This window comes from Lepeophtheirus salmonis, chromosome 3 (assembly GCF_016086655.4).
Source record: "Lepeophtheirus salmonis chromosome 3, UVic_Lsal_1.4, whole genome shotgun sequence".
Lineage (NCBI taxonomy): Eukaryota > Metazoa > Arthropoda > Copepoda > Siphonostomatoida > Caligidae > Lepeophtheirus > Lepeophtheirus salmonis.
The window spans coordinates 47,467,133-47,494,567 of record NC_052133.2 but is presented as its reverse complement, the minus strand read 5'-3'; the positions used below and the strand labels follow the sequence as shown (position 1 = coordinate 47,494,567).

The 27,435-nt window shown below is 31.7% G+C and overlaps 1 protein-coding gene across 1 annotated transcript in view; it reads left to right on the top strand.

Annotated features, from left to right (window-relative positions):
- LOC121115232 (TGF-beta receptor type-1) overlaps window positions 1–27,435 on the top strand; it is a 41,215-nt gene that overhangs the window by 11,340 nt on the left and 2,440 nt on the right. Inside the window, 3 exon segments of the mRNA XM_040709428.2 lie at window positions 24,691–24,892; window positions 26,177–26,334; window positions 26,425–26,928. Coding sequence (XP_040565362.1) covers window positions 24,691–24,892; window positions 26,177–26,334; window positions 26,425–26,928 — 864 coding nt within the window.

Genomic DNA, 27,435 nt, shown 5'->3' with positions numbered 1-27,435 from the left:
TTGTTGAAATTTTAAGTTATCATAATAATAAAAAAGTACTCCTGCCAATATGTTCATCATAGATGTACCGGAAGGGACGTCAAGTGACGTCCCTGTCGTCTGTCTCATTTTCAAAAGGGAAAAAAAGAGTGGGAAACGAAATAAATAAAAATATTGTCAATTTTTTTCAAAAAATTCCACACCGCCCCCTAAAATATACCTTCAGCCGCCCCTGACAACTGAGTTGTTCTTTTAGTAATTTGAACACATATACTGGGTGATTAAAAACTTGTTTTTTTAATCATCCAGTATATGTATTGTCGGGCTTAAAATAGGCTGTGACGTCTCATATGTCTGAGCCCCGATACGCCTAAAGTGTACATGTTGCTCTTGGTGAAATTGATATTTACCTTACTATACAAAAAACAGTAGGATTTACTGACGCACATTGTACACCTATGAAGAAATAAGTCCTTCCAGTCCACGAAAAAAAATAAAAATACTTGGATACAATAATATATATGTAATAAATCGGTTTGAAAGTAAAATTAAATTTCACTGCTATTGTGTCTATTAGTATTAGGAAGGGGAATGCGGGCGGCTGGAAATTTCAGCCTGCAATAGAAGGAGACGTGTCTCGGAAATTGGGAGAAATGTTGTTCTTTTATTGCCTTTTTTTTCTTTCTCTCTTGTTTACAAGTATATATTTGTAATATAAGTTGTAACGCATTTGACCTTCACTTCTTTTTAAAGTTATGTAGGCACTACTACACGTTTGTATAGGTAGAATGTCTTAGTTGAGTTTTAAAGATAAGACTCTAGGCAGTACATACAAGTTTTGACAACCGGACAGAAAGTGGAGTTTTTTGTTTTTTACGGGTTCGGTCTTAAAAGATTTTTTATAGACTATGAACAGAAATCTCCTTTTCTTAAAAAGTATTTTCCTCTAACAATTTATTTATAAAAAAAGTATAACGATGGGAAACCGGATCAAGACCGAAATTGCATCCAATTAGTTCAAATTGTAAGTATGGGTCGACATAGCTCAGTCGACAACGTGCTAGAGAGGAATTATTCTCTTCAACTCAAAGAGTGTAGGTTCGATTCCCGATTTTTATGTAATCAAGAAGAGATAACTCAAAACTAATTATTGATATGTTTAAATACTATATTTTTTATGCAATATGTCCTCCTTCACAAATAATAACAGCCTTGACAAACCGGCTAACAGATTGGCTACTCTTGACGATAAAGGCCGTGTACTTAGTGAACCACTCTGTCATTATGGCTACTTGGAACAAATCCAAATGTGAACGAGAGGTGTGGCAAACATTCTTCTCGACGATGCACTAAGCTGCAAAGTCCTGGGAGATAAGGTCAGGGCTGGATGAGGGCCACATGGACGTAGGCCAGAAGTCAGCCATATTGTTGCTGCAGAAGTTTAGGTACTTCTTGGCTGTATGGGCCTTCTGGATGTTGTAGCCAGTACGGATGGAGATGCCAACGGTCTCTGGATACTAGGAGTTCTCATTTTCTGAGAGGATATCCTTCAGTGAGATTTCTGGAAATCCATTTTTAAATTTGCGGATCCTTAAATTTTCCGTGAGTCGTGTTTCTCAATTAAAGTTACTTGGATTATATTTACAGAAAGAAATATAAATTTAGTATACCAATTTGTGATAAATTTCCAAATTCAATTTTTTGTAGTTATGAGGTTGCGGGAGAGAAACTCTCTTTTTACTCTAGAACTACTTTAAACATCTACAATTTAAAAGAAGTGTAAGACAATAAAAGACTGTATACTGTCCTTCCTCCCTCCTTAATTATGAAATGGGATTTTCACTCCTGTGTAACTTTGAATGATAATTAATGTCTCATTATATTAGACATGTCGTTTGGGATTGTTTGATAATAAGCAGCTTCCTCCATAATTAATAACTCATTCCATTATGTTAAATCCGTATACACTTTCAAGGACACATAGGATAATTTCTGGATACAAGTGGAACGTTAACGCGTGGCTAGTGGTGACCCTGGTAATCCCTTCAAATTTGTTGGCTGTCAACTACTAACTTAGACTTTTCCTCTCCAATCCCCAAGGTTTTAAGAACACTCAGCTAACTACTTCCATAATAACAGATGTGGAGGACCTTCTTACTATAATAGGTGAAGTCAAAAGTTATGAGCGTTTTTTGCTTTATTTTGACCATAAAATAATTATCCGATTTAATTAGTTCCAAACGGTTTTTTTCGGTTGACATTAAACTTTACATTTAAGCGTACTTTAAGCTTTTTTTATGTAATGTATTAATCGTGCTAGATGGCTCACCCAAAGACATCTAGTGAAAAACGCTCAGAAATTTTTACTTAACTTAATATTATGACATCAATATCCCGAAATGTACATCTTTAGTGTTGGAAATTCTAATAATACTTTTGCAGGCAACATCTTTTATAGTTGGCAAATTGAATAAACCTGTTATCATTAGTCTTTGATTCTTTCGGATTTAGCATTTAAATATAAAGTGCTCGTTTGACCATGAAAGTCCATGTAACACTAAAGATTTATTGGGGACTCATCGCTTTAAGTTCTTGTTGGACATGGAATGAGGATACACAAAGGATCCAGCCTATGTCCTTGCTGTACATGGAGTGAGACTTTTGTTCATTTTATTCCTTTTAATCTGATAAAATAACAGGAAAAAGCCACTCTCCTCCTTAACCCTTGTCAAATTTTCAGGATTACAACGTGTCTTTTCAGTTTCATTTTGTTTTTTACCTACCAACAGTGCTTAGAATTAGGACCAAGGGCGTCCGCAGGATTATATTGGGGAAGGGGGGCTTAATTTTGGATATTTTTTTTTTTTTTTTCAAAATTAAATTTTTTGAAACGAAAAAAAAATTCAAAAATCCACAAAAAAATTAAATTACGTTAATTTAACGTTAAAACGAGGCCTGGTGAGGAGTATACACCCAATTTAATTGGCAATGAAAGCCATATCTTGATAATTATAATTGATAATAATGGAATTGTAGTACATTAATAATTATTAAAAAATAAACTCAGGTTCATATTTGATTAACGATCACTTTTGTTCCTCGTGAAACAAATTTGTACTCCTAAATACCTTTCTAACAGTCACTTTTTGTAAGGATATCACCATAATAAGCCTCCATATCCATTTTTCAAATATAAAAGGGTTAGTATATAGTAAAACTGTTTTAAGCGGTCATTTTTCCGTTTTTCTAGCCTGAGCGTTTAGTACAAGGTGGACTTGTATGTATAAATATGCGTACACACTCATGACTTGTTGAAGATATAGAATGGGATTTAAAGTGCGTTAGAATGCGTGCGTGTGTGTATTTATGTAGATTTTATTATGTTTTTGAGTGACCTACTAAATGTTATCTCTGTTAGAATTGGAGAGGGATAGAAAGAAAGAAAACCTGTAGTTCTATCATTCCTATCCAATCGTTACTACTACTAGTGTTGGGCTGGGTCTGAAAGTCTGTGACCGCAATGATTTTCAGCGGACCGGACTTTAAAGTAGTTTAGTCTAGACCAAGAATGTCCAACAACAAGGTTTTCGATAACTACATATAGAAAATTCCCAAAAGTAGTTCCTACACCACTGACGTCATATGAAGTTAAATGTGCAAAATAAATTATTTTTGAATTACTCATCATTGAAATCAGGATAGGGAGAAAATGGATCCATAGTTTGAGACCGAATAAAAACATGCCCACGGTTTGAAAATGTATAAAATTACATTCTACGGTATAAGATCGTGGTCTGGACCAAAATATCATTCCAAATAATATTATTAAAAAAAATCGTCAAAGACCGAACTAAACGAAGATTCGTTATCAGACCGAATCACAACCCTAGTGACAACTAATATTATACGTACACATTATTGATTTTGTCTAGCCTTGAAAATGAATGTACTTGAATCTGTATTTTTGTTATTCTTATTTTCCCTCACACTTTATTACATTTCATTTACCTTTACATAGAAACATACTGTCCTACATCATTTTGACTTTTTGATGTGGGATTGCATCACTGGAAAGAATCCCAGGGCCTCAAAGATCAAATCAAAACATGTCGTGTTAGTGTGGTGCCCAGTATTTTTCAGGAGTAGTATTTATCGGGCATTTAATAGGGGGGTTCACAGGGTTTTAATTTGAGGGGGGGATTGGTTTTTTTCATTTTTTGAAAAAAAATGACAAAAATCCCAAACTACTCACAAAAAATAAAAAAATTTGGAAAAAAAAAAAATGAAAAATTTATAGCTATAGATTTTTGAAATTTTTTGTGAAACGCTCTGCATTTTTGAAATTTTTTTCCAAAAAATTTAATTTATCAATTATTTTTTTTCAGAAAAAAAAAATTCAAATTTTTTTACAAAAATTTGTAATTATATATAACTTTTTCTTTTTCAAAAAAAAAATATATATATCATACCCCTGCTACTACATATTTGTACAATCATTCAGTCCTTTAAGAAGAAAAAGGAACTTCGTTAACTACTTTTTTTTTTTTTGTAAAAGAGGAATTATATACAGTTTCAAATACCGTTAGATATCTACAATCTACATGGATAATGTGGTGTACGTATATATGCCCAAAGTTCTATATTGTTACACCCATTCTTAAAAATAATAATGCTTCTACTCCGAGGGTGAGTGGTATCCATGTAATGTTCAAATGAAATATATAATTTTTTTATTTAGTTATATAGTTTTTTTTTAAATAAAGGAGTCTTAATATTAGTATTTGGGTTAGGACGATTCCAAAAACAAATCCCCATGCCAATTCTTTAATATTTTTAATAGTAGTTGAAAATACTACAAAAGTAAAAAAATTTTGTAATTTTAAATATTTTTTTTAAAAATTTAAATATACAATTTGATATTTCAAAAACCCATGGTCTTAAAATATTTAAAAAGCTGTTCAGTCTCAAAAAAAAAATAAAAATTAAAGTGTAATTTTAAAATTCACAGAAAATTAAATTTTTTGAAGAATTAAATTTTAGAAGAATTAAATTTCAGGTATTAAATTTATGAAAAAAAATCAAATATTAAACTTTTTGGAAAAAAAGTTCAAATAGTCAATTTTCTAGTAGAAGCAAAAATTCCTTAATTTTGTGGGGGTATTATTATAGTTTATTATTTTTTTTTTCATAACTTGGAAAAGTAATAAATAGTGAAATACCAGTACTAAATAATAGTACATATGATTCGTAATTGCAAATTAAATATTATTTTCCCATTGCAGATTCAGATTCAAAAATAAAAAAACAAGATTCTCCGATTCTGATTAATCGTTCCATCAACAATTATTATTAGTGATTTGCTGTAAACTGAATTTTGCTACTCAAGTAGTTTCGAGTTTAAAAAAAAAACACTCAGGGAATTACGACCTATACTCGTAACTCGCCTGAATACTCAATACTCAGCAAAAAAAAAAATTCCTACTTAACAAACCTATCAGTTAAAATTTTTTATTTAATTAAATAATTATTCCAAACTTGTCATTTAACGTCTCTTGAATTTCTCCTTCTCTAATAAGTAATAATTTGATTCTCATTCGTAGAGTTGACCTGTTTGTAGTAAAAAAATTGAATTTGAAAAGGAGAAACAATTTTTGCGTGTGCTCTTTCCTTTTTTAATTCTTTATTATTTAATAGGTCGTCATGGTGTAAGGATTGTCTCCTATTTTTGATGTAAATTGGTTTAACAATTACATAATTTAATTAACATGCATATCTTTAAATATTGTTACAAAATTTTCACTGCAATTAAACTATTATAAATGTAGGATATATATGAATATCCTAAGACAATTTTCAGTAGTTTACTTATTATAAAAGTAGACTAACTCATAAAATGGGATTGAGATGAAACAATAAGTCAATCATTAGAATATTCTCTTCATTGTACTTGTACTTAAATACATTGGTGGTACATGTAAATTACTTAAATATCTCAAAAAATCCCTGTTCCAGATACAGTTGTAAATATTGTAATATTTCTAAAATATGAATAATCAACAAATGTGAATAAGGACATCACTGTTCAGTGTGGTTCAGTAGCAAAGGTCGACGGTCAGAGATACTTTGGTAACATATGACTTTGTCCTTTTTATTATATATTACGTTTAGTAGTTCAAAATGGACTGTGGAATCAGATTTATAATGTGATATTTTGTTGTTCGCGGTCGATTCTTTACACTTTTCTTCCCCTTATCAGTTTTATGAGCTATTAATTGGTTGAAAATGAATTAGCTCATGTTATACGGTCTTAAAAAAATTTTAAATAATAATAATTCCATATTTAGCAAGAATTGACATACTAATATTGGGCATTTTTTCTGATTTATTTTGTAGTATAACACAAGGGCTGAAATGTTACGAGCTTCACAAAGCTTCACACTTTTTTATATTCATCTCATTTCAGTAAGTACTAACCTTCAAGAGACAAGTGTCAAAAGTTTATGAAGATATGTTATTAAATTTTTGAGTTATTGTGCTAAGTGTAACACTACGATTCTTATTTCTAAAACAAAGAATCAAAATCAATTTCGTGTTTTAATTTTAAACTGCTGCTTGATGCGAATAAAATACCGTTATATTTAAGCAATGTCTTGAAAAGTTTTATGGGTTCTACGCTCCATAAAGCCGATAGTAATTTAAATAATAAAAAAACAATTTTTAACGAAAAAAAACACCGTTTTTTCTTTGTCAAGCCCAAGACTTTTCCGCCCAAGTCGTAAGTTGCAATTTATCATCAAACTAATGACGTGGAAACGACTTTTCTACAATATTTAACAGCATAATATTTGACATCATTGAATATATGGCTCGATACAAGGGGCTTAAAACATATCTAAACAATAAATATGTATGTTTAATCTCTCTCCATGAACTTAATATTGAACGTGACTCATTCGTCGTTCCTAAAAAGTGATGTCTCTATAAATGTACTTATTTACAGACTTAAATGACAGAATATTATTCATTCATAGTCCACACTCTATATAGTGTTCGATTCAAAATTTTGAGTTTGAGTTTACGTGTTGTCGAGTTCGTGTTAGGATATTTTTTTTAGGATATACATGTATTAATATATTTTAAAAGCAGTAATTCATTTTTTCTCCCAAAATCAAGTATATCAAGTAGCTGATGTTATCAAGGGTCTTAACTCAGAAGTACCATATGCATGGATTCAAGTGTTATATCGGTCCTTATTTATTCAGTCCAGTCTTAAGACGGGCCCATCGGTCCTTGGAACTATCAGTACTAGAACTGATGAAAAAAAGAAAAGAAATTAAGTTGGGTGACGTCATCAAGGGCATAACTTTATAAGTACTGAGTGGTCCATTAAAATCTGAACACATAGAATTTTAAACTTCAACAAGATATATTTTGTAAATTAAGAATAGAATGTCAACAAAATTAATTTTATAAATAAATCTGTGCCTGAGCTCTCTTAATCATTTATATTGCCACCCTTTAGACACAATCATGGCTTCCAGGCGGCGGTGGAAGGCCTGGCACCCTCTGCGGATATAGTCCTCTGTCATTGTGTGTCATTTTGTTGACTTCTACGTAAGCTAAAGTGCTCAAGTTTGTTTTGTTTTATAACTAATTGTTTATGTTTTAACATATTGAAATGAATCAATTTCAATCACTCAAACTTCATTAAGTATTGAATTAGTAAGTGTTCAGATTTGAATGGACCACCCGGTATTTAGGACTGATATGTAGGATTGAACTGGACAACTGGAACGACACAGCGTTACTCGCTCCCGCCTTCTTCTCACGTTCTCTGAAATGTCCACACATATCTATTTATTATGGCCAACTTGTTTGAGCCCATTAAAGTAATATTTTCCAATAAATATTTGGGGTGAGTTCGAGTAATTCTGATGCAATTGTGGGTTTAGTAAAGTGGAATTTTTTTTCGAATTTGAATAATTTTCGAATCCAATAGAACAAACAAACAATTTAAACTATCTAACAATAGGGTTTTCGTGCATTTTAACTTAGATAAAGTACTCTTGCAATTTCGTAGTTTTAAAATTAATTAACTCCCTGTCTGGACCCCTATAAATAAAACAGAAACTCTTCAATCTAAAAAAGATTTTATGCTTCCCTTGGGTCACATAATCTCATATTTTGGCTATCTCGCTGTATTCTTATAAAAAATGATTTGTGATATCTACTTTTCTTCTGCAGAAAAAAAAAACAGCCTCTCTTCATAAGTCTTGTCGTATATACTTCCAAGAGAATGAGTGCTGGTAATGAGCCTCTACTTGAACTATGTAGTTTAGGGAGAAATCCATCAAACCACTCCCCAGAGTCCCTAATATCAAATTGTGAGCTTTAGTAAAGTCGACTTTTTCGAGTGGGACTAGAACTACTTCACTCTATTCCAGACTACTATTTTTTGATTTATTTCTCATGTTGACATAATTAGATGTAATCAGTGTTACCTACCCTTCTTATTACTTCCAGGATAATCGTCTTATTTTTACATAAGAGCTGTACGTTCATTACATAGGAAGTTTGTCACCTGCATTATTATATTGCTGCTAGTAATGCAAGCATATGTTGTTCATTCCTTCCAATTTACTCAATCAGTGAAAGTGAAAATTCATAGAATGTGTGATTACTGATCATTAGAGAGTGGGAAAATATTTGGTTGTTTAAAGGAAAATGTTACATAAATATCTTTTGTTTTTGAGATAATATGCAGAAAAATGTATTGACGTCTTTTTCCCCTAGCACAAAGATCTATTCTGTGAGAGACAATAAAAAAACATACTTGGGTCAGGCTTGACACCTATCAGACCATTTTCGACGTGGTATATGCTAGTGTTGAGAATCGGTCTGATCATATTTTATTTTTATCAGTTCGGTTTTTAGGGACTCTTCTTACATTTCTAAATGTGGGTTAATTTTTTTTTTTTTTTTTTTGATCTCAATCTATGGACCTATTTTCTCTCATATCCTGATTTATGGGCCGTACAAATATGATTTATAGGACACATTTAACTTCATATGACGTTAATGTCCCTATCTTCAAAATTATGGAAAATATATGAGATCATTGACAATTAATCTTTTTTGTCCTTTTTTTCTCCTACACAAATATTTATTCTGCTGGGACCAATAAAAAAACTGACTTTGCCCACGTTTAAAGAGTATCAGACTATTTTTAACTTGGTATATGTAGTGTAGAGACTCGGTCCAAAACATAGTTATTTTTCTATTCGGTCTTAAAAGATTTTTAATGATCAATTTGGGCCTTTATTTCGGCTCAGAACGTAGACCGAGAGGAAATCGTTTTCAAATCATTGACAGATTTTCTTTGTCTCAATATATAGATTATAGACCAATTTCTTTTAGTCTGAATCAATGGATCGATTTTCTCTCCTACCCAGATTTAGGAGCTGTACAAATATGATTTATGAAACAGATTTACTTTCATATGACTTTATTGAATTCCAATGTGTTATTTTTATAAATACACATTACTTCATCTATAGAATCGCTCTTTGCCAAATTTTAAACGAGATTGATCCAGACCGAATGTTCTTTGGGTCTCATACAGACCGATTTTTTCTTTGAGAATGGTCCCGACTGAACTTAATTTAATTTTTAGTAATCCGAAATAATTCGGTTTACTAAAAATTATGAGAATATAACTCCTTAAAAATAAAATATGTCCATATTTTTTTTTATTTATGACGATGAATTTTGAGAAAATCCTTTTAGCTTTCATTTGTGTTTTTTAGCTAGATTTTAAGTGACGTTTTGTTTCACACCGTGATCTTGGACCATAGACCAAAATTTAAACGTCTTCGAACGTGGACCAATTGTTTTTGATCTCAATCTATAGATCGATGCTCATAATTTTGACTCAAACATAACGTCATCAACAATTCATGTATTGAATGGTTATAGATATTTTCTTTGGGGCTCTGGTCCAAACTGAACTATTTTTAAAGCACCGAATTAGTTATGTCCACTAAAAATCCTAACGATGTTCAATAAAATATGTCAATATATTATTCTTAATCCTTATTGATAGTAATTGACGGTCTTTCCTCGTAAAATACAAATGTAATACACACTCAATTTTGAGAAAAATCATTTTAGCTTCCGTCTGTGTTAACGGGCCACATATATTATACATTGCTTAGAACTGTACCTAGCCACAAATGTTTGATATGATCTGTGGATAATCTTATCAATCACGTACCAAACCATGACTCTTTATGTTGTGTTTGTACTCTATGACTGATCTACGTACAAATTGTCAGTTCCTGTAGGATGTTTGACATACTTTTCATAAAACCATTCAATGTGAAATGACTTCATATCCTGAAGGAAATACTTAGGCTATATATAACTACTTACAGTAATTATGTCGTCTTGAATTAAGCAATCTGGAATAAAAATCCATAAAAGGAAAAATTTCCAATTTAATTTTTATAACAAATAATCATGTACCCAACATTTTATAGAGAAATCGAGGGATGGGATTTTTGTAGAAAAAGATACAGTTAAGCGATTAAAAAGGAAATACGGTTTGTGCGTCAGCACTTTCTTCTTTAACCCATTAACAGATTGATCTATTTTTCCAAGAACATATTGTTGAGGGAAAAATGCGGGGAAAAAAAAGTAAAAATTAATGGCACATACTTTAATGTAAAATGAATATGGTACCTTGATTAGTAAGAGACAGTATATCAGCTATCGTTATTTGAATTTTTTTAGAAGAGAAGTCATAAATCATCATCCAACTGTTAGAAGATAATAATTATAACGAATTCAAATATCCATCAATAAATTCTGGGGGATAGCTACATCTTTGAAAATTTCAATAAATCCCTTTCGTTCATCCCCATCGGAGTAATCATGATTATGGATTCAAATCGATCAAAAAGTCCATAAAGTCTATGAAATTCCTTCCGCTTTGTAGTCCTGGGCTAATGCAATATTATTCTACTTGACATATTGAGGACTCTTTTTTTTTTCAATTTAATCTGTACCAACTTGGTTGATATCATTCGGATTATTACTCGACCCCCAATCTAATTTTGCTGAAATTATCCCTCTATTATATTATTTAATATGGGTCCCCCACAAAAAAAAAGGAGTAGAGATTGAAAATAAGATATATCGTATAAAATCTGTTAAGGGGTTAATAGATAATCGTAGTGTTAACTGTTAAAATCTCCCTCTGGAAGGAGAATCCTACCCTTTCTTTGATGTAAATTATTTTCAAAATGTATAATAATATATGATTAATTTTTTTAATGTAATTTTACAATATGTTATTTTAAATACAGTATTTGCTCCTCTTTATAGCAGTAATTCATGTTCTACTCTCAAAATCATGTCACACTTGTGCAAGTCACAAGTAATATTTTCTTGAACGGCATCCCTTGATCTGCATCGCCGTAATAACGGCATTAATTGATTATTTTTACAAGTGACGTACGTCATTTTTTCCATTCTTTATTCTTATTCTTTCGTTGAATTTAGCTAGTTAAATCAATTAAAAGAGTGAATTCATTGAGTTTACCTAGTTGGTTATGGTCATGATATCATCAATGCTTCTCGTGGACAATAAAGTTATCATATAAGAGGAATAGTACCTTTTGAGTCCTACTGACATAGGCGTCAGATCCCAGAAGACTAGGAGGATGTTATTTGTAGCATCTGACAGCTTTTTTTATATACTAAAGTTTCAGCCGGATAGATCCTGGTATATGTTCACACATTTTAAATTGACTTTTGAATCCGTTAATAGTAGAATATCAAATCATCCTGCTCTCAAGGGCCAACCAGAAGTATGATGCCAAGTAATATGGCATAATTTGAAAGATCTATTACCTTTGTTTTAAATAAAGTATGAATTTACCTTGGAGATCTGGGAGTTTTCAAGAAATGACCAAATTTTGTTAGCAGGTTTTTGTCCTATTTTTTAAACGCAATTTATATTTGAACAAATATTGATCACGTGGTCTTCGTCTCCCAATTTTTATATATAATCGATAGAATTAAAGAGAGCTATGATTTTTGTAATACTTTCGATTACGAGTACATATGTTTGGGAATGTACTCATGGTTAACAACACATTTTAACATCGTCCAAATGTCTTGGATGTGAGAATGAATAATTTTTCCATCGATGTTTTCGTAATTTAATTCTTCTTCTCTTACCGTTAGTAACCACAAAGTTTATTTCTTTGAATGATTGAAAAACTTTTTTCCAATTTATTTTTTTATATATCTATGCTTTACAACTGTAGCTATACCTACTTATATTTGGCTGATACTTTGACCCAAATAAAAATATATTTTTCATTCTTGTAAAAAGGGACATTACATGTCCCTTTTTACATCACCTTTGAAAATTCCAAAATCGCTATAATTCTAAAAAGTACCTAATCGAAAAGTTAAAGTGGATATTCCTCGACATTCTCACTCAATATGGCCGCCATCGCCCTAGATTACCAGTTGCAGCCTGTTGTGGAATTTTGCAGAGCAGTTTTTCAAGAAGCATTGCTCTTGGTTGACTCAAACGTCGATGATAGCGGCCTTCAGCGGATCCTTCTTCGTCTACCGCTCCTTGGAAGGCTTCCTTTTAGATGTCCGAAGATTAAAAAGTCAATAATGCTCTAGGAAGGCCGACAGTCTCGGTCAAATAATGCCGGAGGATCAGCGCGAAATAAATCCTGATTTCTTTTGGGGGTGTCACTTCTGAAGCCATCTTGCTTCCACCACCAGTCGTTGTTGTAGGTTTAGAATGCCCAAGCAAACGAATCCAGGTACTTGCTGACTTTTTGTTTACAGATTACCAAGAAAAGTTCATCAACAAAAGAATCTTAATTTGCATTAGCAAGACTACATTACTAAAAACGTAATTTTTATGGAATCAAGAATAAACAGCTCAAAACCAATTTGTGATATGTTTAAATTATATATTTAGCTATATATTTGATTAAATAATTTCTCACTTATAAACATAAATCGCCTCGAAACGCTGCCGAACAGTTTGGCAGCTCTAAACGATGAAGGCCATGTCCATGACGTACAATGCTGTCATGATGGGAGCTCGGAGCAAATCTAAATTTAGATTAGAGGTGAGGTAGCCATCCTTGTCCAAGACGGCCCAAACGTCAAAGTGCAGGGGTTAAGATCAAGTCTGTAAGTAGGCCAACAGTGAGACATATTGTTGCTGCAGATGTTTTGGTTTTAAGGAGCTGTAATGGATTTCTTGATGCTGTACGTAGTCCGGGTGGAGATGCCAAGGGTTTCTACAGACTTCTCGGTACTCGGTTCCTTTTTTGTTGTCGCTCACATACTTTTACCCTTAGATACATGGGATAAAACCAAAACTTGTTTATTTTTCTTTCAGCTGTAGTTTGGTTGTGTAATGAACCCATGTAATTCAAAATACCCATGCTAAAATTGTAAGTAAATGCTACTGCAAGTTTTGGCTCCTCACTCTGCATCCCATTAACCAAGGGATGCAAATTGAAAATAAGGTTGCATTTTAGAAGTTAAAGCCTCTATGTATTACATAAGAAATGTAAAATATTTAATTATATTCCGTCTCTTTTAATTTCTTTAAACGCCCTTGAATGATTAAATAATTATTATGAAGTCATTATGATTACAAATTATACTTTGTCAAGGATCAAATTATTATTATTATTTCAAATAGAGGAAAACGTAAGTGAAAGCACACGGATATTTTCCTTAAATTTTTCAATTAATGCAAATTTTAGGATTTGATTGTTCATCTAATAAAAATACATATTTAGAAGGGGGGTATCATATATCAATAATTACATAATTGATTAATCAAAAGCTTGCTTCCGTTATACTATCGATAAAGCATTCGTGTAACCACACCTATATATGTTGTGAGCTAGTCGTGATTATGTACTAGTTGCAACTTGTACACGTTGGTTGTACAAGTTAAATTCGTTAAGCTGTGAATATTTTCCAACGACTATTAAACTAAGAATAGCCCATGAATTCAAAAACTCTTGAATTCAGTGTGCGTAGGTTCGTGTCTTGGTTGTTCATAGAGAAGGAAATTAATGTAAATGTAGATGGACTTCAAAGACAATCTAGGTCAGATGAAGTAGTTATAATACTATAATGTAGGAACGTCCGCAGAGGGTGTACTGGAGGGGCTGTAGCCCACCCCCCAAAAAAAAATTAGTAATAATCAAGGAATTTTTGTTTTTTACTAGAAAATTTAATATTTCATTTTCTTTTAAATTAATATTTGAAATTTAAAAGAAAAAATATTTGAAATTTAATTTAATTTTTCAAATTATTTTTCCAAAAAAATTAATTTTCTGTGAATAGCTACGAATTTTTGTAATTTTTTGTTAACAGCTGTGGATTTTTGAAATGTTTTTTGTTCTTTTAATTTAATTTTTTGAGAATAGCTATGTAATTTTGTATTTCTTTTAATGGCAGATGATATTTTAAATCATGTTCCAATAAATTAATTGTTTTGTGAAAAGCTGTGGATTTTAGATATATATTTTTTTTTAATTTTTTTTTTAAGAATTGCTTAGGATTTTTGAATTTCTTTTTACAAAAAATTAATTTTTTGGTGAATGGCTGTTGATTCTTGAATTTGTTTTTCAAAAACTTTAATTTTTCAAATTAAAAAACAAATCCAAAAACCATGCCCCCTCCGAAGAAAAAATCTATCTATATATGATCCTGCGGGCGTCCCTATAATATTTCCTTATATTTAATCATTGCAACTTCATCTTACCAATTAAAGCAACATTAAAAAAAGAATAGCTCACAATTGGTAAGAATAATAGTTCAAGGCTTGTTTCTTAAATCTTTTGTTGAGAAAAGGTTGAGAAATCCAATGATTATTTACATTCTGCCCTTTGTTAGCTAGTGTCTAAAGCGTTGAACAATTTCATTCTTCATGAATATTTTAAATTATATTTTAGACCTAATCAACGAATGATAAGTTACATGTGGTTTGCACGTTCTTTCTCTTTGCTGGCTAAACCAGGAAAAATGTTTTTAAAAATTCTTTAAAGAAATCTAAGGTGTGGTTTTGTTTTGTGCATTATACACGCAATTTTTTATTCCTGGGGTTGTGTTTGACTTGATCAACAACTGTATATATGACCCATAATGATTTTTTAACAAAATTGAGTGAGGATTATTTTGTATTCTTCTACAAATCATCGTTCATTTATACTAGGAAATTATCATGATTAAACCTTTGGAGGTGCTGTAAATAACACTTGAAATAGCTAGCATTGATTGTCAGAATAAAAGAAACATAGATTGATAGATTTGATTTTATGGAATCACATACTGGGTGGAATCCTGTAATGATTAACGATCATCTTATAAGAAGTCCCAATCTTTTGTAAAAATACCAAATAGATTCATTACTTCTTTCATCTGATATTCATACTATAGAAAATATGCTTTTAAAGATAGGCGCTTAAAAAAAAATAACATATATTTTCCCCGTCAACATAAAAGTAAGATGGAATGATTTTTTTTTTCCAATTGGAGTGTGGATTACATTCGTATTCTTCTACAATTTATGGTCAACTTATATCAACAAATGGTTCATTTTAACCCTTTGGAGTCACTCCAAATTGGACTTAAAGTAGCGAAATTGATTTTCGCTAAAAAGAATGACAAATTGATAGATTTTATATATTTCAAAGGGGCCAAATCGGACCCAATATAAGTCTCTTAAATCAAATAAAAGTTCTAAACTATAGCTAATACTCTTGGGTATTTTAAATCATCCTAGAAAACTGAATAGAAACCCCATAATAGACTCAATTATGTCTATGGATGAGATCAAAAATATTTTGAGATTTTATCTTTGTCTTGATTTTTGATCAAGATGGTTTTTATTTTGACGCACCATTTTTATCATAGTATACTTATTGCACCCATTTTCCAAGAAGTAGAAAAAACCGGTCAAAAAATGAGATGAGGCAATTGCAGTTTTTATTTTTGTTCCATAATTATACAAATTATTATGTTTGTAGGTATAATTTTCGAGAAACAAGGTAATTATTTGCAAGCCTTTACTCTCTCTCCTTGAATTTGTGGTTTCTAAAATTCACATTCCTTTCCTATATATTAGTACTAGAGGTGGATTCTGTCTAGGTCCGAGCCCTCATGAACCTCCTTTTGCCAAGCCCTTGGCCCGAACTTTCCAGTTCGACATTCCGTTCTAATGTAAAATAATTCCTTTTCAACTAATTAATGATTTCATCTTCGATTTAACACCTTATGAAAAATAAGTTGAAGTTGACCTTATTGATTATTTAAGTATCACACTTGCAAATACCTTTTTTAGATCCTATTTCTGTGATTGATTTCGTACCGACATACGCTAAGCACCTACCTAAAATGTCTAATGTTGAAGAAATTTGCATGTTGGAAAGATTGAAAAGTCATAAACACATACATATAAGTTTATTTTTATGTAAAGCTTCAAAATCAATGCCTTTTTATTAAATTGATTGGGATTTCATTGTGGGATAATTGACTTCATCAATTAGATATTACATTCTGATGTTTCAAATATATTTTTGCTTCATGAGTATAAATTGGATTACTTTTATTGTATAGATTCTTATATTTTGTCCTGCGGCTGGACCAAAACCCGACACCTCGTAGCCCGACTTAGCCTGAAGCTCGGTATTTTTTTTTATCCAGTCCACATCTAAGTTTCGTACCTCGTATTATAATTGTATTATTTAGATTTGAGAATGTATAATAGAAATTTAATTACATATTTATGGATGAATAATTAATTTGTTAAGGCAGTCATTTCCAACCAGAGCTTCGCAAGGTCATCCAAAAATGTCTTAATACGTAAAAATTATTGTTGCAACTCGATTCAGCACCGGATTTTTTTTTTTTTTTGGTTCGGTCCTAAGTGACTTTTTCTAGACCGATGAGGACCAATTTTTCAGTCCAGACTGCGGTCTCACGTCGTGGACCGATTTTTTGGTCTCACTTTGTAGACCGATTTGATTTAGTCTCACTTTGTAGACCGATTTGATTCGGTCTCACTTTATGGACCATTTTTTTTTTTGTTCTCAAATTATTACCCATTTTTTTGGTCTCATATATTACGATAAACCATTTCTTTTTTCTAGATCAACTGTCATTACACTATAAGTTCTAGAACAAATACTGTATACATATAAGAAACGGCGGGATCAAAATTAATCCGAGCCATCTCTGTTTAACCTTCGTATAACGACATTGTACCTTGAAAAAACATATGATGTCATGTTATAAACAATTTATCAGTAAAATCGGTCTAGCTCATTTTTTGATGACCGAACTAGACCGAATTTTTCTTTTGGACCGATCTAAACCGAACTTTTCCTTTGGGCCGATCTAGACTAAATTTTTATATGAGATCGGTCCAGACCGATATTTAATGTTGGACCGAACTAATTTGGTACAACAAAAAATTTCACGGTCAAAGACCAGTCTTGGATTTCTAGACTCAAACCCAATACTAGTAAAAACCTGTCTTAAATTTTTTTACTGAGAAATAATAGTCATCAAAAAGTTAAAAATAAAAAAATTCTCGACCATAATATTGGCCTAAAATTAGATGTTCCCTCAAAAAAGAATATTATGTTGAGAGACTCCGATCTGACGAAAAGGTTGGGAATCACTGTATTAAGAACTAAGGAGCGATAGGCTGATAGAGCAAGAACTATAAAGCAAAGTATCGAAACGCGTCTGTTAGCTTGAAGAGCACATCCATCCTTTTTTTGCATCTCGCAAACTTTCCTCCAACCAGAAACAGGAAAAAGTTCTAAAATATGTTGGTAGGAATTATTCAATTCTTCTAAACTACGGAATTATCACTCAATAATTATTGGAAATCCTTAACATTTGAACAAAAGTTCATTCGAATTCAACCAGTGCACTGATAAATGGAAAATAAGTAGAAAAATAGACACCTAAGAACCTAATAGATTCTAAATTATCCTTGACTACGTGAAAACTTATGTCTCCCTTGAGTCTTGAGTGATGTGTATCCAGACTGATCTGGACTGATATTTACATCGTTTTTCCAGATTCATCTTCCCTTTAATGGGGGAGTTTGTGAAGTTCTGGAAGGAGGGGGAATTATTTTGCAAGTATCGTCTTCAAAGGCCCGTCCGTAGGAATACAACAGATATTTGCATCTTTCCATCTCTGAATTTTTAAAAAATTTCTACGTCAAAATAACTTTCAAAAATTGCAGGTCCCCAGATTTTTTAACATCTTGTTGCGAAGTCATTTATGAAGAAACAGATTAGTGTCTTTGGAAAATTGTTTTTAAGCTATTTTTTCTTCGTATTCGGACTTTTTTATAGTTGCTGATCCTGTGTATAATTTTTGTAATTATTTTTTCTTAAAAAAATGCGAATTGCAATCAATTATATTACAAATAAATGAATGTTCTCATATTTGAACAATTAGCAGTTATTTATGTTTTTGTAGTTTCATTTTTTATTTTTTTTTTGTATTGCGTACAAGAATGTTTTGGAGACCATCTGGCATTATTTCTTTTTTTGTATTGGATTAATAGTGAATTAATATTATGATACTTCATTTATGTGACACTTGCTTGGTATTGGTTTTATATTGTATCTAGTAAAACCTGTATTAAGCGGTCGTGCATAGGGGAAAACTGAAAGAGTTCAAAATATTGGCTTAAAAGAATACAATAATGCTAAAATTTACGTTTGAGCATTGATGGGATGACGGGAATGTGGGGTTAACATTCCTTTATGTGCATGCATACATGTTCAATTCATTAACACGTCAAGAGAGGGTATATAAGCCTATAGTCCGTTAATATTTTCTTTGTCTTGTACTTGACAGTCAATGTAAGTATTTTAAAAAATGACTAGATCTTCGGCAAAATGTAAAGGCTCAGGCCTTTACTTTTAAAAACAGGCTAACCTATTTAATAGGGTTAGGACATATTGAGGATACCCCCCTCCCAAAAAAAAAAAAAAGTAATTTTATTTTTCAAAGTTGTAGAAAAAATCATCGTCATAAATTAGATCCTGTGCACGCCCCTAAATAGCCAGTGATGCCCCCAAATTTCACTCTGTATATAGCAAGGGCATAAGGGTTGGAATACCTCGGATGTCGATCTTCAATTCTACTCCAAGTTCAAGAAGGACTTACATTTATAACTCCCGAGCAAACCTCCATTGTTACTCTCCGTCTTTAAAGGAAGCACACGCCCTAGTTACTACTTTACACTTGTATGTTCTGTCTTCAAGAATTAAATAATAATGATAAAAGCGTTAGAAAATGAAAAATCCTGTTCAGATTACCAACTAAAAAACGCCGTTCCCGCTTTCTAGGACATATTTTATACACCTCTGTTAATAGCTATGTAATAATTTGTGCAACTCCTGGTTGGGGATTGCACAAATTATTACATAGCTGTTAACAGAGGTGTATAAAATATGTCTTATAAAGCGGGAGTGGTGTTTTTTTTAGTTGACAATCTGAATATTTGTAACATTTTTGTAATGTTATGAAATTCTTACTTGGGAGCTGGATATGACCGCTTAGTGCGGTAACACGCTTAAATCAGGTGACCAGATGTAATTCTTATTCTGTATTGTATTCTTTTATTCACTATTTTCAACCTATTAACTGTTCCGATATACCAAATCTGGTTGTTAAAGAGGTAACCAGTACTAAGCGGTGCACTTTCAATGTTGAATGTCGGTTTCACTGGTTATTGTTCGGGACATATTTAAAATCAATATATTCTCGCAACCTCATACGAAAATTACTTTTTTTTGTAATCCTGGGAGATGCTACATTCATGCTTAAAATTTGCACCTTTGTACTATTTTATTTCAAAAGTAGTGATCTCTCTTATATATTTCTTTCACTTTGTAAAATAATATTGATTCTTTCTACCTATAATAATTCAAAATGTGTGTGCATACCTATATAATAATATATTAAGAAAGTATCATGTTTCAAACATTGTTCCAAATCGCAATGGGTAATTAATTAGTATACATTTTGAATTAGAACAAAAGAGGTATAAAATGCAAAATTAAAATGTACTTCAATTAAATATAATTAAGTAGAGGCTTTAGGTTTCTATGCTGATATTTAAGTTACATAGAGAAGGAAAAACATAGAAGAAACAAGGTATACACAAGACTGAGAGCCGTCTCACAAAAGAAGTATGTTCAATGGATAATGTCACCTTCTTTTTTTTTTAAGTAATCGTATGAAGTTTGTTTCAATTTGAAAACCACAATGGTGTTTCCCCAATTCTGGCTTGTACCTGTTCAGGCGTTCATTTCTTTTTAAACGAAATGGCAACCACCTGATCAATTAGTGTCCAAATTTAGCTGGCTCTGGGAAAACGGATTATTTCCACTTTGATTTTGATTGTTTCGTTCTAGCTTCTCAATGAATTTCGCCTATTTTTATTTACAACTTCTCAGTTGCCTCATAAAAGGTAACAGTATAGAGCTTAAAAGATATCCCATAGAGTATTTTAAAATATTATCCCATTTATAACGGAGGGGATTGTATGTATACATCGTAACTTGGACCTATAGCGTTTTATATAAAAAATATAGATTCGAATAAAAAGCAAAATGATTGTAGTTCTTATGTACAACCGTGAGTGCAAGGCACTACTGCACACTATAACAACATACTTAAATAAGTAAATACCTAAAGCAAACTGCTGTTGAATGCAATAAAAACAGATTGAATTACAAGAGCCTCATAAACAATAATTAATAAAACTATTTTATTAAATGTTGCATTCTTTTTTTATTAGTAGCTTTATAATTAATAATTTCCAAAAGTTGAATCATTCGGAGAGAGAAATGGCTTTGTTGTGATAAATGAAGGGCTGAGGTACATAGCATTGGAGCTAGGAAGTACTCAGTCTACAATCGGAAATCTAAAGTACCATAGAGTACCTTATGACATCAGAATCGATTCGAAGTCGATGTAAAAAAGATTCAAATATCAAAAATATATAATGAATTAGAGGTGTAAATAAAAACTTCCTCCCGGTGCGCATAAAGTAATAATAAAAAAATGTAGTTGGCAATCAGCAAACTCCCTTACTCAAGAGGTAAAAATCTCATAACTATGTAAAACAAAAACTCCATGTATGGCATCATTTCACTTCCTTAACGGCAGCGTATGTGAGTAGTTTAGAGCTCTCCCTGCCTTGTCTATAAGGATATTTTCGTTTTCTTATTGATTATAAGTTGAGCATTGATATAACAGGAACAGCAAATAAGAAAAAGATTATAATATTCGTCCTATATAGTAATTAGGCGGGTGTCAATTTTGTATCATTTATGAACAAGGTTGTGCTCGGTTCAGATTCAGTAGTTCTATTGGTCTCTGTCTCGGTTCTCAGTTTGGTAACAGCCACTTAAAAAAAGAGGCGTCTGCTAGAAAATGTGGGTCCAGGAAATGATATTAGATACAAACAAGGCCGCAGCTACCTTATACGCAGAGTGCTGCAGCAGGTGCCTCGAAACCTAAGGTTACTTAAGACAATGTTTTTGAAAGTGGGGCCATGAGGGGAGGCTACGGGGGTAGCTCAGGAAGATGGTTGACTTATTTTGCTAACTAACAGATGATTTCGGGGCTTCATTTTCTTTTTTGGAGGAAAGTTTTCGTGATACAATAAAGGTAACGACGTGTTTCATTCACCTAAAATTATGCAGAGGGAATATTAGAAGGTTATAAATATACCAAAAAATGCAACAAACGAAAATAAGCACAAGAACCGAGACCGATAAGCAATATATTGCGGTCACGGTTCGACTTTGTCGGTTCTAGCAGTTCAAGAACCTGAACCACTAGACCCATAAAGGCATAATCTTGTTTACGAATATTACACAGTCCAACGGAAAACTGAAAATCAACGTGGCCACCCTGACAATTTGAAGAATTTTTGAGAGAAGAGCAGATAAGCTGCCATAGCATTTCATTAAATCAGCTGCAAGTAACTAAGACATGAAGGAAATAAATACAAACCCCACACCGTATCTAGCAATGATATAGGCAGAAAAATGACTCCGATGTCTATCCTCAATTATACTCAAATTCCAACAAGTACTTAAACTTATATTTCTCTGCCTGATTATCCGTCATGTATGAGCAAACACAATCGTGGTTACACTTAATAGTTAATAACTACAATAGGTTCTCTCCTCAAGAATAAAAGAATAATGAGGAGCTTTAGAAAATATAAAATAAGGTCAGATGTAATATGGAATGATGATGTGGAAGGAGAAGAAGTGGGAAAAAGTCCTTACACTATAAGTCCAAATCTACAAATATAATTACTTACATATTTTTATCGAGCCCAGTTTAAGCTTGAATGTTTCTGTCAAGTCCAGTCGGAGTCCTCAAATTTCTTTTGAACTTTTTTCAAATCCATAATAAGTTTTAAGGTTCTTCTTGAGTTGAGTTGTGTAAAATAGCTTTCAAGTCCAAGTCAAGTTGTGAGTTCAAGTCGAGTCTTCAAAATATTAAGTTCAAGTCCCCACCTCTGAAAATGACATAATTTTCATGACTAAAGTAGAGGATTTGGAATTGATTTACGAAATATCAATACTCTATGAGTTGCAAAAAAATAAAAGCTGTGAGTATATTAAATAATATTTTTGAATGCTAATGTATACGGAATGATTTTAAGGCCAAATAACAAAAAAACTATATATACAAATATATTAATCAATCCATTAAATATGGTTTTGCATCTTCACGATAATTACATAAGACGCTAGGTACTTGCACAAATCGAATACTGGTTCATCTCAATGGATATCTTGAGTAGCTTAATCGATCCATTCTTATTTAACTTTTTGCAAATACGTGTATGATGTGTACAGTAATACAATATTTAGGTACATAGTCCAATACGCAATTATAAAAACATAATTCATTTGCATTCAAGCACTAGCCAACTTCTTCAAATGATCAAATTAATGCTGATGAGGCAATTATTGCATTTGAAGGATGATTAAACTTTTTATTGATGTAGGATTTTTCGTGCTCTTTACATCAAATACATAATATATTAATCGCAAATTAATCTTTTGAATTTCAATTCAGCAGTACTTATGTAATTTAGCTTAAATTGTTGTTTACTCCATTTTGAATTTTCATATTCGATCAAGAAAGGAAATATGGATACTTTTGCATTTAATACGTCGTTACCTTTATTGAATCACGCAACCCATCTTCCGAAAAGAAACTGAGATAATAAAAAGCACAAAATCAAATGGTAGTTTGTCAATTCTTCCCAAATATCGAACTAACTTCGTTTACTTATATTCAGTGATGTAAATCCAGTCAATTTATTAGCTGGCCCGGGTTTTTTTTTTTTTTTTTTGAATTGGTAATCTAAATGATGAATTTTCGTTTTCTTAGCAGTTGTTATAATTATTTAATTTATGAGTAGTGAACAACTTTCTTAAATAGATTCAATTATATTCCTAACCTTATTAAACATTCGTGTGTGCTCTTAAATGACGGAGTGTAACCCTGGGGATTTGTTGCAGAGTTATAATTGTAAGTCCTTTTTGGACTCGAAGTAGAATTGGGGATCGACATTGGAATAATTCTAGAAAATCTCATTGTTTATTTCCTTTTCTCCTTCCTTCCTTGTCACAACAGATTGTAGCTGATCTAAAGAATTAAACGTCATGAGCAATATTATTTATCTCCTCAAAACATTTTTTCAAATTGTAGTTTAATTAAGCTACAGACTGTCACACCACCTTGCGGATATTTTTTTAATGATATATTTTTGGGAATTATTTACAAATTAACCAGAGCTAAATATAATTCAACCAATCAACATTCAGAATAATGATTAGAAGAAAAGAAGGACACACATCGGCAGCTGATAAGAAAATGCACTGTAATTAATCTATAAATCAAGTGGCAAAATGAGTATCAGTATTTGTTTAATATGTTACCCTAGTGGTTACTGTTTTGACGCTAGGGTTGTTGAATATTACTTGATTATTACTCTGTAAATAATAATGCAACCTCGATGAATTCACCCTTTCAAATTAATTAACAAGGGGAATTCCGGCAACGGAAAAAAAAGTTGCATCGTTATTAAGAAAAATTACAGAAAATATAAAATAACGTCATCTTATGTGGGGGAAAAAAGATATCAGTAAGATCTTTTATCTACTCCAGACTTCGCTTTCCTCTTAACGTATATACATCTAATAACGTAGTGTGTATACTCATAATTGCATTTTATGGCCTTTTAGTGATAAAATTATATGTATTTTTCAGTTTTGTTAAACGAAAACAATTTTTAATTTGAATTCAAGTTTTACTTCGATTTTGAATTTCAAAAAAGGGTTCACAAATAAATGAAGTATGAATTTATTCGCATTTCCGTCTTAATCATCTTTGTAATAAGGGTGGGCATATATTGACAACTGAACTTTATAGCCATTATTGATGTAGAAGTATTTATCTCAATCAATTTTGTTATAAAAAAGTATAGTTAATTACATGTATTAGTACTCTTAATGTTGTTGTTTTTTTTTTTAAATATTCTACGGATATAATTTATATTTTATTTTATTTTTTCAGTGATACAATGTTTATGCGGGTTTCAAGACACAACTTTCGATCATTACGATGTTCGAATAGAACTCGATGGTTGCAATCTACAAGAAAAGAAATGCATACTCAACGAGAATGGAATTTCCTCTTGTTTCGGGACTTGTGAAACCGATGGGTACTGCATTAAATCTGTAGCTAAAAATAATGGTCTGATTCGAACTACTTACGGGTAAGGACTAATTGTATCTATTGGTGTATATTCGTTACATTTTATATTCTATAATAAATATTTACCAACTATGGACATAAAATATATGTACAGTACGTTCCAGCGAATAACAATTTTGATTACTCAACTACTTTCACATTCATCGACATGGTGACAATATGCTTGATTTAAATTTGCAAATAGGTTAGGCAATTAGGCTACAAATGTATTGTGACTACAGTCAAACCTGTATTAACCAGTCAGGTTACGGTAGCTTAAGGCAATCTCTTAAACTAAGTTTCTTATTTTGTAACAATTCTAGGTTTGAAAACTGGATATGACCGCTTAGTGTAGTGATACACTTAAAGCAAATGGCTGTTAGGCCAGGTTTGAGTGTCTTCTTTTTAAATATTACCAAATCACAATAGCAAATTAGTCTTATAGAAAGTACTTAATTAATTATTTCATAAACTTAAACTATTTGTAGATTAAAAACCAAAAGTCAGGGCTTGCATTAGGCGTCTGTGATTGCAGTGGGCCCTCTTGTTCAATAGGCCTTGTTCTGGTTTGAAAAAAAAATGAAATATTTATTTTTTAGAAAAAGGTCATCTCAAAAATAGAAAGGAAAGGACAAGCCAAAAAGTTGATATTGCCTTTCTTGACTGTTAGAGTACCGTTGTTAAAATCTCTCTGTCTTGTCCAGCAGTCAGTACGATACATCAAATTGAAAATTCGACTAAGCCCGATTACATGATTGTATGTATATTGCTGTATTTTTATTAACCTTGGGTATCGCGTAATCCACTTTACATAAGCATCTGCATTAAATAAGACTAGCCATCTCGTTTTTCGACATGAATGGAACTTACGTTTCTGAAGAGCTATTTTTATTCTCAGCAAAAAAAGCCTATAAAATTACATGATCTTATCGTTTTTCCAAAGGAGTTCCATCTTTGGTTTGATTTTAATTGTCAATAATTGGTACACACTGTATATACGTATATATTCATTTATTCGTGACATTTGCTATTAATTAGTGTGAAGGCCACAATGGCTCCAAAAGAAACTGCATTCCATATAATTAGATAGCTTTACGGTTTAATCAATTTAATATAAAAATAGTTTTTCTATTAGCAAAGAACAAGTTAGCCAAAGATTTTATTAATAAAAAAATGCAAAGCAAAAGTGAAAACTAACATTTAAGTAGGTACTGAATTAATTTTTGGCATGGTTGATAAATTTTAACATTACATAGGTGGCCTTAATGAATGTAAAACTCTAGTTTTATTAACTTATTTTTCTTAGGTGTAGAAACGAATTCTCACTAGCTCCAAGGGATCGTCCTCTCATATGTTTCAGTTCTGAAGCAAAAAAAAGTGAATTCCGAGTTGGATGTTGTGGAAATGTATCCTATTGTAATGCAAACGTTACACTTAGTCTTCAAAATGTTACTAATGACGAAGGTAAGGGCAGTAACCGGTTTATAATCCTACATACATATACTTCTGAAAGCCACACATTATACTAATGAAAATTCAATCATTCATTTTCAGACGCTCTTAACTTCAAAAACACTATTTTGATATACTTAACTATTGCATTACCAATATGCCTAGTCTTAATGGCTCTTATCCTTGGGGGAGCTTATTTCGTATGGCGACGATCCTTTGACTTACGTTGTAAGTCAAAGGGTAAAAATAGAGGAGCCTGCTCTGATGCTGGGTCCTCAACAATCAAAAGACTTAGAGAAGATGTTCCACTCATTGATGAAAGTCAACAGACTCTTAATGAAATGCTGGAGGATACTGGTACGGGTTCAGGATCTGGATTGCCTATTTTGGTTCAGCGAAGTATAGCAAGACAGGTTCAGTTATCTGAAATTGTTGGAAAAGGGAGATTTGGTGAAGTCTGGAGAGGTCATTGGCGGGGAGAGAATGTGGCTGTCAAAATTTTTTCTACAAGAGATGAATTATCTTGGTGTAGAGAGTCTGAAATCTATCAAACTATCATGCTAAGGCATGAAAATATCCTAGGGTTCATTGCTGCCGACAACAAAGGTAAAAAAGTTAATCATAACCAAAGTTAATCGTACATATTATTGTAACATATGTGTTCATCAACACAAAAACAAGCTCGTATTTTCTCAAAAAATAAATATTGATGACATTTGTATTCTCGATTTAATTATCTTACATTTTTATTAATGAATTATTTTTGAGAAATCCTTTGCTTCAAGCATAAATTTGCACAAACTGCACATAAACATCGTAAAAATTCCTTTATCAATTATAGAAATATATTTTAAAGGGCATATCGGAGCAAAACAAAGTTTTAGACTATAGCTAATATTCTTGTGCATATTGATCCATCCCAGAGCTTATAATTTAAAGCCGATATTCCACCGAAATAAGTTTATATTAATGAATTAAAACAATGGATTTGGAATTAATTGGTTTCTTGATTTATGTTTAAGATTGTTTTTATGTTGACAAATCCCATCTGTAAATAGATTTAAAGCAATTCAGATCATAACCTAATTTACGTGAATTTGCAGCAACTTTATT